At 35.6% G+C, this 12,269-nt stretch overlaps 2 protein-coding genes across 2 annotated transcripts in view; one reads left to right on the forward strand and one right to left on the reverse strand.

Moving 5' to 3' along the window:
- Positions 1–407: 407 nt before the first annotated feature.
- LOC113237897 (peroxisomal membrane protein 11C-like) lies at positions 408–10,538 on the reverse strand. The gene is made up of 4 exons (XM_026474607.1): positions 10,349–10,538; positions 7,043–7,207; positions 1,893–2,080; positions 408–1,255 (listed from the first exon to the last, which is right to left on the reverse strand). The coding sequence occupies exons 1-4, from the start codon at positions 10,406–10,408 to the stop codon at positions 973–975; spliced, it is 696 nt and encodes a 231-aa protein (XP_026330392.1). The 5' UTR covers positions 10,409–10,538; the 3' UTR covers positions 408–972.
- Positions 10,539–10,957: 419 nt separating this feature from the next.
- The window catches only part of LOC113237814 (protein SMG8), a 20,432-nt gene continuing 19,120 nt past the window's right edge, over positions 10,958–12,269 (forward strand). Inside the window, exons 1-2 of the mRNA XM_026474492.1 lie at positions 10,958–11,095; positions 11,211–11,506. Of these exons, the coding sequence (XP_026330277.1) occupies positions 10,958–11,095; positions 11,211–11,506 (434 nt within the window). The remainder of the gene's footprint in view (positions 11,096–11,210; positions 11,507–12,269) is intronic.

A 12,269-nucleotide genomic window follows, 5' to 3' on the forward strand; every position in this document is an offset into this window, starting at 1 on the left:
CTTTTGTATAAGTAAATTAAATCGTAGTACAAATAACACCAAATCAATGTTCATTTGTGAGAAATGAGCGCAAAAACAATTTTATTGTTTTTTTTAATTCATTAATTTTTTGCGAGTACTTGCAAAGGTTACTTCATTACACTGCATTTGCTAGAGATGAAGTATATTGATAAAAAGTTTTCGATAATTTAACGAATAAATGTGTAGCGCGTGTACTCATTTTTTAACCGATTTCGAAAAAAGGAGGAGGTTCTCAATTCTACTGTATATCTTTTTGTATGTATGTTACGAGATAACTCCTATTTGTGAACCGATTTTGATGATTCTTTTTTTTATTGGAAAGAGAGTACCTTAATAGTTTCTCAAATTTGAAGAAAATATTCCACCTTTAAGGGTGGCAAACTAGGGGATGAATGACTTTTGAGGTCAGATTTTTTAATACTCTGTACTGAGATTGTGAAGTTTGAATTTTGATCATAGGCAACGAATTGACATACCAGTGTTGTTACTTTTTTGAAACCTATAAACAATAAATGTGTACAAATGTATATTTACAAAGAGGAACCCCTAGAGTTTCTTGTACATTATTTAGTTACTTGCAGAGTTTAATCAACATTATCGATTTCAAGTGTAACTTGCTTACCTATGACATAAATTTGATATGGTTTGACCTTTGCTTCAAAAATCAAATACACTAAAAATCAATCAACTTTAGCTCATCCCTATCCCTATGATAAACGTCAAATGAATTGTTACAGGGGTCATCGTAGTTTTGAATAACAGTGTAAATTAATATTTTAAGAATTTAACAAATAATCCTTATTCGCTACAGATTTGACACTTCACTTTTGAAGTCGAATAAGGCACGTTTATATGAGAATTGTCACAATGTTACAATCACATTTTGTTCCACATGCAAACGTTATTTATTGAACACTATACAAGCACAAAATCTCTCTAATTACAAGTTAATTATTTCAAAAGTATTTTCTTAGCAAAATACATAGCGATACCTATGACAGAAGAAGTGGTAGCTATAATGTTAACTTTGGTTGGCCCTATCTTCTCCCCCCATAGCCAACCTGCTGGAAGGCAGCTGACAGCATGTGTTATGTCCAGGCATAATTTGCCAGCGACTACAGCTTGAAGGATAAGTCTTACGTCTAAGTTCTTTTTGGCATCGGCTCCTCCGCCTTCTGATGATTTCTGGAGACAGTCTCTACTCCACCATAGGTGCCGGATAGTACCTATTGTTCTGAAAGTAATTATTTATTTGTTTAATAAAATAAATGAATAAAAGCACAATGTACCCGACAGTTATGTAAGTGCCCCCACCAAATTTATTTGGGGATAGATAGGAACATAAATTTATCTTCATATAAATTGGCCGGGCTTGTTTCAAGTCCTAATCCACATTTAAAAAATTTATTTCATGGCCTTGGATACAAGTAAGTAGTCGTCGGGATTAGGGGTCGTATTCCAGAACTCTACTCAATGCTCGAGTCAGGACTTGAGTATGATTTCAAGCACTGGAATCCGAAACTAGGTATGGTAATACCAAAAAAATTGGTTTTTTTTTCATGTTAACCTACAAAAGTTATATCTGTTTTGTCTCAAGTTTTCGACTTTTACTTTTTTGAATCAGAAGCCGCAACTAAATCACACAAAGATTCTTGGATCGCTTCTACCTTGGATCTGTGGATATCTACGACTTCCGAATTTTAAGGGTCATGAACTAAAAAAAATAAAGAAATTTGACCGAGAAAGCTAATTTAATACTGTCATGGAACAATCTGCAGTATGTTCTTTTGAATTTAAAAGGTGCGTAGCTCGCTAGAGATGAGAATTGTAGTGACAACACTATCAATAACTTATACACTATTAATACTTACTGTAACAGTGAAACGTAAAGACCAGCTGCCCATAAAAGTGTGCTAATAGTGTCCAAGTTCTCTGCAGAATTTTCAGAGAGCTTCAGGACGCCAACCTCCTGCAGCCAGCAGGCCTTTTCTACAGGCAGGAAGGCTTGGTCTATCAAGTTGGCCAGAACGCCTAGCGCTGCAGCCGATGATGACGATTCCTAGGTTGAAAAATCAGATTGTTGCATTTCAAGAATATTAATTATATTAGTTTTTTTCACTTATTTGCCGTGGCGCCATCTATGAGAAATATATTTCTTCACTCAGGTACCTTTACAGGTACCAGCGGCTGACTCGGGATGTCACGTTAGTAATTGTAATATTTAAGTTAATTGAATGGTTCGATGTTTGACCACCACGATATTCATTAATTGAAGTCGTTAAAAACCAATATACTAATAACAATGATCAGCAATAATCACATAGAAAAATTGGTAAGGTCCGTTAGTTCTTTCCGTGCCTTAGTCGGCATAGCGTCCGGCACGGTTTGCTGGAAGAAGTTGATTCGAAATCAGCCGGACCGAAGGAATTTTTTCTGAGTTCGATCTTGTTATTAATAATTATAACAAAGTAGTTGAAAATTTCACAAAAATAATAGAACATGGCGATGCTCAAATGTCGTGATATTCAATAAACTTTTTTAAGTTATATAATTAGTTTGTTTGAAAGAACAAGTAATACGCGGTTTTGTTGAAAAACTTTTATTTTCAATATGTAGTAATCGCGAAAATCTAATAACTCGATTTAAATACAAAATCCAGAATTAAAACTTCTAAATTCAATATGAAAAATTAAAAAAATTTAAATTTAATGACAAATAAAAAAAATAAAACTATTTATTTCAAATAAAAATCATTGATTAGATCATTTCATTTATAGAAGGCAGAATTTTAAGATTATGGATTCTCTAACCTTTTATCGTGAGTTGCTTTTCTTAATCAACTATACTAATGGCCTAGTCGTTCTTTTGGTGTAATCTTTCCTCGTTTATTGATCTTTCATGTAAAATCTTTTTAATATGTTGTTGATTTGCAAGGATTTTTTTATTATGGTTTTTTTTATATATGTATAATAGACACAAGCTTGGCCACAATCTCACCTGATGTTAAGCGAGGATGTGACCGATGGGACGCGTTTGCCTAAAAAATGCCTATTCACTCTAGCCTTGAATAGCCCCAAATTGTACTTTTCGGGAAATACAGATTAGTAGAGCATTCCATTCCTTTGCCGTACGCATCAGAAAGGAGGAAACAAAGCGCTTAGTGCGAATAGGTGGAATATCAACGACATAAGAATGGAGTGCTGCGGAGTCGACCGAAGGAGGACCGGTGAGGGCGGAACCAAATTGAAAAGTTTCTGCGCACACTCCCCGAAATATATCCGATAGAAAACCGACAAGCAGGCTACTTTTCTGCGATGATCGAGATTTTGAAGCTTCGACTCCACAAGAGAATTATAGTTAATAAGTTTCTTTGCTTTTCGCTCCTCCGAGTCCAAGGCAGCTAACTGGTAATGGGCAGAGCCATCCCAAAGGTGGCAGCAGTACTCCATACAGGATCAAACTTGTGCTTTATACAGATTTAAAAGCTGTTCAGGTGTGAAGTACCGCTTAGCTTTCAGACTCAGGTTCCACCGGGTGACCATCGCCTCTTGCTTACACTGGATCTCTTCGCTGTTGTCTCGGGCGTCTGGCACATAACTCTCTACCATTGAAGATACCGGGCATCAGCAGCAGGTCGTTGATATGCAGCAAGAATAGAGTGGTCGAGAGGACAGATCCCTGAGGTACACCGGCATTTATACCATGAGGAGCAGACGAGGAACCATCTACAACTACACGGATTAACCTATCCTTCAGAAAATCGCCTATCCATGTGTAAAAGCCAACAGGAAATCCGTAGGCTGGAAGCTTGTTTAATAGGCTATCATGCTAAACCCTATCAAAGGCCTTGGAAATTTCGAGAGACACGGCAAGCGATTCACCGCGTTTCTCGACAGCCTCGCTCCATAAATGTGTGGCATACGCAAGAAGATCCCCAGTAGGTCGACCACGGCGAAAATCACATTGTGGATCACTGAGGAGATCGTTATCTTCGAGGTATCCACGGAGACGCTGTTCAATACGCGCTCCATAGTCTTACAGAGTATGGAGGCGATTGCGATAGGTCAATAATTAGATGGGTCGGCATGACTACCTTTCCTAGGTACAGGCTGTACATTTGCAAGCCTCCAGGTTTTCGGGACTTTTCCAGAACTCATAGAGAGGCGATACAGGCGAGTCAACACCGGAGACAAGTCGGGTGCACAGTTCCGCAGTACAATCGCTGGGACTTCGTCAGGGCCACTGGCTTTGTTGACGTCTAATTTGCGTAAAGTTTTCAACACCTCTTTTTGATGGATAGTGATTCGGGTATTTCCGAGTCACAGCGAGGTAGTGTAAGTGGTATTTGCAACGTAGCGTCAAGACGGGAGTTGGCAGCAAAAAGAGGAACAAAAAGATTTGCTTTCTCTTCAGCGGTATGAGCCAGCGATCCATCATCTCTCATTAAAGGCGGATGGGATGACCTGCAGAAATTCGCTTCGACCGATTTAGCGAGCGACCAGAATGCTTTACTCCCTGAAGGGTATGAAGCTAACCTGGCCCCAATATGGTCGAAGCGAGCTTTCCGTATCGCTTTTTTGCGTGATCGAGCGGCTTTATTAAAGACTTTCTTCAGACGGAGGGTTTCTGGTGCTTTGCGATCTCGAGCATCAGCCCAAGCCTGGTACGCAAATTGCTTTAGCGTTTCCGCAGAAGCACATTCAGCGTTACACCAAGGGCGAGCTTTGCCGCTGGAGGAGGCTACGGAATAAAGTATTCCATAGACCGAATAATCACATCAGAGACGGCAGACGCGCAGCACGTCGGATCGTCAGAAGAGAAACACAGCTGCCTCCAGGAATAAGATGCAAAGAAATGCCGCATCGCATCCCAATCTGCTGACTTGTATCGCGACATCCTCCTAGTACTTCTCGTACTGAGATCGGGTGGGGAGTAGACAGATACAGATTTCACCAGACAGTGATCGGATGTCCCTAGTGGGGACGAGATCGATACTTGATAGCGGTCTGGATCGGTTGTCAGCAGAAGATCCAGGCAATTGGCTGTGTGGTCGTCAACGTCCGGTACCCGGCTAGCGCAATTCACCAGCTGGGTGAGGTCTAGCGATAGAGCACATGCCCGCGCCTCTCTTCTAGCGTGGTCGGTTTTTTGGTATGGGAACAACCATTCCTGGTGATGGGCATTCAAATCCCCCAAAAAGACAAGTTGCGCTTTAGGATAGCGTTGTTGGACTGTTTTCGCCGAGGTGCAAAGATAGTTGAACAGCCTAGTCGTCTCCAGGTCTCCAGAATGTTTATTATATAAGATAGTTTATTTCATCTACAAGGATTTTTGGTAAGTTATTTCATATGTGAGGAAGTTTATACATCCAAACTCTTTTACTATAATCATTATTACATTGAGATATGTCGTACACAAGATGTGATAATGTGTGCAAAGACTTGTCTTACTTTTATTTTTAGCTACTATTCAAATCATAAGTAATTTCGTCAAACAATTGTTTAACGACATCATTTCGTCTAACGACATTTTTGTATAATTGCCGTGAAAAGCATTAGCATATTGTTATCGCAATAAGTATCAAAATACTTGTTAGTTAGATAGTTCCGCAATTGGTGAAAATATGTATCGATAAAAATTGCGCACAAAATTTAAATTGTTATAAGACATTAATAACGTGTTTCTGGAAATTTAAAACGCGAGTTTTTGCTCTATAGTAACGGAAAATGTAATTTATTTTATCATAATAAGGCCGAACATCCCTTGGTTTTCTTTCCTTTGTGTATAATATAATAATTGCATTAATCGAGAACGTTAGGCTGATTACACGTGGTGCCGTGGCGGCGGCATTTTTTTGCTGCTCCGGCGATGCAAGAGTTACGACGTCATACCGCAGCACCAGCGGTGCAAATGTAGCCAATACGGCGTCATCTACTAAAAATACCGCACTGCTATTACTATAGTGTTATAACTCAAAATACGTGAAATTCAAGATTATACCATTGCGGTACGTAAAATTTGACACTCTGGACATCAATAAAACCGTTATTAGAATATTGTAAGAAACAATTAAAACATATTTGGACAAAGCAGTAATTACTCAATAATATGAAATTACTTCTTCCCTTTTATTTTTAAATATGCTTGGAAAATATCAAGTAACGCCGCCCGCGCTACCGCGATGTGTGTATGAAAGTGTGTATACAAATGCAAGGGCAACTACAACTGCGGTGCCGCTGTTGTTACGGTGTCGTGTCCAAAAAGAGCCTAATACGTCGAGAAATTAACCAGTTGCTGCTACCTGATAGAAATATAGATAGAGCCTCAGAAAAGGCTCCTAATTTATTAAGTGTCATGGCATTGTTCGATGTACAATAAAAAAAAGAAATTCGCTCCGTAAACTCGTTCGCTATTTCTGTCTTTTGGGTGGATAGTACAGTCAAGAGCACGTCAAGCTTGACACTTTGTACTTTGGACTGTTCTTATCGTAAGCGGCATAGAGTAGGATTTAAATCTTAAGTGTCAAGCTTGACATGCTTTTGACCCTGTACAATCTATAAGTAAATAATTTAAAAAATAATATTTCTGTGTTATTATTATTACTATTTCGGTTATCTATTTAATTATTATTTCTATTATCTATTTCGTCTCTCCTTTGGCCTGAGTTTTCAAATGGGATTCCCCGACTGTAACACATTCGGCGGGTTTTTTTAGAACCTCGGTGACTCAGCGGCTAGCATTGGCGCTAGATGGGGAGGTTCCAGGTTATATGTTGGTCCCACTGGGAGTCAAATATCTGTATCGGTATGCTGAAGGCACAAAAAAGGCGTTAAAAGCCAAAAAACAAAGATCTGCAACAAGCACAATAGAAAAATTCGTAAGATCTGCTGGGTCGTTGCGAAGCTCAGATGGGAGAGCCAGACACGGTATGCTGAAGGCGTTGGTTCGAATCCAGTTGGATCGAAGGAGTTTTCTTGTGTTCGATCTTTGTATTAATAATTATAAGTTAATTATCACTTACATGCCTGCCTAATCCGTAATTGTAAGTTTGGCGGATCGTGGGAATGTCATCAAAAAGCCGCAGTATCATCCGTGAATGAGACAGCTGGGACCCAGCTTTCTGCCAGCCTTTGTCATTGCGGACACACCCATAGAGCTTAAACGCATAACATGCTAGACGGACAACCTGGAACAAGAGATTTTTTTTAAACGTAATTCACTGCTTTTCAAGAAATGACCTGAACCATAGATATATAGTTAATAAATATGTAAATTCATTAATTTACAGAGTAATAATATTTTTCAATTAGTAGTAATAACATAATAACAATGCAAACTCATAGCCCCGCACTAGGGAAACCCTATATCGCAGATGTCACGGACACTCGCATAAGACAACCACAAATTACACCCAAACCTTGGACAGAAAAAATGTTGTTGTTTATGATGTTAGTAATATCTGCCGTGCACGAACTAAAACGCGGCAAAGTGCTAAATGATCAAATATCCGTTTTAAATAACAAAATATAGAGCACAAAACTCTCTTTTAAAAACAGTTAAAATTACTTAACTAATTAATTAACCTGTTTAATTAATAATTTATTTAATTAAGTAACATGTGTTTATTAATTAACGTGTTCGAATTATCGGAACTTACCCTAATGTAAATTGCATAACTGAAATATCATTAAACAATTTCAATATTCCGAAACTGGGTTGTCGTTTTTTATTATATATCTAAAAATTTTTTGTCACCCCGTTTTAGTTAGCGGGCGGTGGTATAGTCCCGTGAAGTTGTTAGTATTTTAAAAATAACCGTGTATATATAAAATGAAATGAAAAGTGGACACATCGACTCAGTAGTATAATACTATTGTTTTATGCAATTCCATATGCGGAAATCAAAGTCATTTATATCTAACCCTAAACTATATGCTCACCATTGTTTTGAGCCTACTAACAACCTGTGTAAATGTCCAGACATTGCTATTACTAACAAGATAAAGTATTTAGGTGTTATATTAGATGACATCCTATCCTTTAAACACCATATCGAAGCACTAAGCGCCCGACTCCGTAAGTTAATGTTTGTGTTTAAAAAACTACGCGTTTCTGCTGATTTTAAAATAATCAGGCAAGTTTATTATGCATTATGCCAATCATTAATTACTTACTGCATTACATCATGGGGTGGTATAGCTAAAACTACTTTACTAATCATTGAAAGAGCCCAGCGAGCTGTCCTAAAGGTTTCTACCTACCGCCCTTTCCGTTACCCCACTGACCTTCTGTATAAGTCATGTAAAGTATTAACTGTAAGACAATTATTCATTAAGTCCACATTCCTCAAACAGCACGTATTGCTCCCATATATTACTGAAAACACTAATAAAAGACGAAAAGATATTGTCTGCCCCAAAATTATATCATCAAAACATACTTTTATTTCAAGATTTTTTGTGTTTCTTGGACCATTTTTGTACAATAAATTAAACGCCAAATATTCCATTTATAATTTCTGTTGCTATAAGGTAAAGAAAATTCTCCAAGAAGCTCTTCAAAATATGTCCTATGAGGATACAGAGAATTTATTTATTATCGTAAATTAAATGTTGTCTTGTTTAAGTGTACATTTTTTATTTATTTTTTTAAATTTTTTTTATTGGCAATTTATTATTTAATTGTTTAATTTTATTTCATAAGATTCTCCTAAAAAGTATTTATAATATTAATAGTATCCACATTTATAATTAGTAGTACTTTTTACCTGAAATACAGGAATTTCCTAGTTCAGGTACATGTGTTATTTTTACATTAAATCGCATAAGTAGTCTTTAGTTTTCTCTGTACATTATGTTACTGAATAAACAATTTTATTTTTATTTTATTTTTACTATATATACTATAAATAATATTCTTGGCTTCTTGTTTAAGTTCTTCGTAATTATAATAATATAAATGTATCTTTGAAAAGTCAGTTCAACAAGAGAAGGTGTACCCAAAAGTGATAAGAATAGGACACAGTGCACAAACGCACCAAAACAAAATATTTTTTGTTACTTTTTTTGTGTTTTTGCAGTGTTTTTCTATACAGAGTCACCAGTGTACCAGAAATGTCTGAGTTAATTGTTGATAAATGACTGATTATATTGAATCTGGGAAACTTATAATGATTTTTTATATGCACCTTTACAGTATCTTACATGATATTAAGTTATGGGACAAACAAGCTATATGCCTGGTGGTAAGGGACAGGTTTAAATCATAAAACCTTGCACCTAAATGTGTCCAAATGGTGAAAGAGTATTTATTTGACATTAGCAAATTTTGCAACTGCTATAATATACAAGTCAATTGTTTATACTGTTAGTGTAGATTACAATAGATTAAAAAACAATCTTTCTATCTCATATCACACACAGATAGCTTTAATGAAGATAAGCTCATATACAAAGTCTGCAATGGCATTGATTATGAAGAAATATATACAAATAGAAACATAGCAATAGTACTTATATAAGATAATAAATAAAAAGAAGAAAGAAATTATTCATTAATGCAATTTACATATCGTCATCTTAGAGTGAAAACCACATATGTGATTTCTATGTAATTTTTCAGGCGGAGGATAAAGATGTGGTGTAAAATGTAGTAAACGCAATAATGTTTGTAGTTAGCATTTTAATTACTTAAATTATACCTCTTTCAGATACTATATTACTTTAATAATATATTTGAGCAAGAAGTTAAGTTTTTCTTCAACAAAAATCAGTAAAAATTATATTCTAATATACATTATATAAGGCATTTAATCATATAATAATAACGATATATACCAGTTAAACCACCTATTACTTGGTCTCAAATGAAGGAATTCCCTATATGGGTACCAGAATAGAACAAGCAGACCAGAGCCATTTAGAAAAGTTAATTTCCCAAATATTACTGGGAATCGAACCTGGGCCTCCTCATCCAGGGCCCACATTACAAATTATTGAGGCTCCGAGGTCATCAAGTATGTCACACGAAAAGATTTTTCTTCAAAATTGGCATATTTATATCAACAAATTAAATGAGTTAAATGCAGGATATTTAAATTTTTTTCTTTAGTGCCATATAGATACTTGTTATTAATTTATTTCTTAAAATCACAGAACTTAAATGTGCCGGAAAACAAGATACTTTATTTGAATAACTTCAGGGTTGTTTATTGATAATAATAAGCCTGACTGGATTGACAGTAACCTATAACAATAGGTTACTGACATTTGTTAACCACCTAAACGACATTATAATAGCAAGGTAGTTTTACTTCCGCATACTATACCTTGTCTCTTCCACTATAGCTGTCCAGGAGCTCGCAAATATCATCCATTACCGACGACATTTTATACAAAGCTTCGCGATGCAAGTATCACCATATAATAATGGAATAATCAGTTATTTTCACTAATAACTTATCTCGGGAAAGTGGCGTGACCGCAGCGAGGTCCGCTACGTGCGATTGTACAGATTCGAGGCTGTTAACTATTACATTTTTCTTGCCTTTCACTGTAAAGCCGTATACCTTGGTGACTTTCGGACAGGTAAGCACGACCAGCTGATAATGACGTTGACACTTACACTTTTTTTTATTTCTATACTAAATTAATAAATTCATAATTATGTATACACACAGACATTATTTCATCTATTATGTTAAATAAATTTCATAATAAATGTAAAAGTGTAATAAAAATAGCTGCCTAACTACTGATGTCATGAAAAGTAGAATCGTTATCTCTTTTTTGTAAATATGTCAAAGGGCGCAAATAAACGAATATAATTTATGAACGAAAACATCAAGTTTTTTTGTTTATTGTTGTAAGTGAATTTTCTTCGTATTTTAACATTTGTCTCGTATTATTTCAAGTACTACAATGAAAATTTGATCATCATGAAGGTGTTCTCCATAACAGATATTCCTGAGTTTTCTAAAAAAGAGCGTATTGTAGTGGTTGGTGTAATTGGAAAATCGCCTTATCGGTATCCAAACAAAACAACACCGCTTTTGCCGTCTGTACAATCTAAGGAAGTAAGTTTTCGTTTAAATTTTCTGCTTTTACTGTTAATTTAATTCTCTCAGAACGCAAAACTCATTTTATACGACATTTGCTACAAATTGATAACCTTAAAACTTCTACCTACAGAACGGTATAGAATGTCATTGGGATGAGCGTCGTAGCGTTCTCTATCTCCACGCGTTAACATATCTCGACACTGTACGGCTAGCAGAGCTGGCAGCTAACCTCGACGAGGATTCAAAGACTGCGGAAACAGATGCGGATGCAGCAAATTGGCTTGTTGCCTCTGGTGAACTGGCCACGGAGTCCTGCCGCGCTATAGCACTTCTATTCCATTTATGTCATATTGTGGTGTTGTCTTCTCCAACACCTGTGTTTGATATTGGATATTTGCAGCTATTTAAAGCTATTGATGCTTTTCGGTAAGTAACAATACATTTTAATTTTTTTTTATCATTTAAAATGTCCAAGTTTAGTGCTAGCACTTTGCCTTTTATTTTTACTCAAAAATTGATTCTGTACAGTCAGCAGCACATTAAGCTACACATTTTTGTTTGAATATTGCCATTATGATCTGTCAATGTGTAGCTTGATATGCTGCCGTCTGTACATGACCAATTCTGCAGGTTGGTATTTTTTATTAGAATTTATTTCAAATTCTTTATTTAACATAAACAATTAACTTAAATTAACATTTAGCATGTCAACAGTACAAAATTTCTTATCAAAGTCATTCACTACTTATATTTAATATATTACATAAATAAATTTAAAGATTTGCACATACACAAACAATTAAAATATTAATTTAATAATAATGTATTGTTATGAAATAAACTGCATAAGTAAGAAATTATCAATAGACACATTAAATGTCACAAAATAATGAGCATTTTTTTCAATGCATAAGGTCAAAATATTCATCAACTGAATGGAATGGATTTTCAATTAAATTTTTTTTATCTTTCTTTTGAATTCTAACTCGGGCAATTTGAATATAGTTGGTAGTAGTTCATTGTGTAATTTTATCTTTAGACAGTAACCTTGCTTAGCAGTTCTTTTCAATCTCGTTTTTGGTACTGTCAGTTTGTCTTTGTTTCTAGTATGATAAGTGTGTACATCTCTGGTTCTTCTTAACTTATTCTTCTTTTTGTGTACTTCTTTCAAGGAATTTAAAATAAACAA

Source organism: Hyposmocoma kahamanoa, unplaced genomic scaffold (genome assembly GCF_003589595.1).
Source record: "Hyposmocoma kahamanoa isolate Upper Pololo Valley unplaced genomic scaffold, ASM358959v1 94, whole genome shotgun sequence".
NCBI classification, from domain to species: Eukaryota; Metazoa; Arthropoda; class Insecta; order Lepidoptera; family Cosmopterigidae; genus Hyposmocoma; species Hyposmocoma kahamanoa.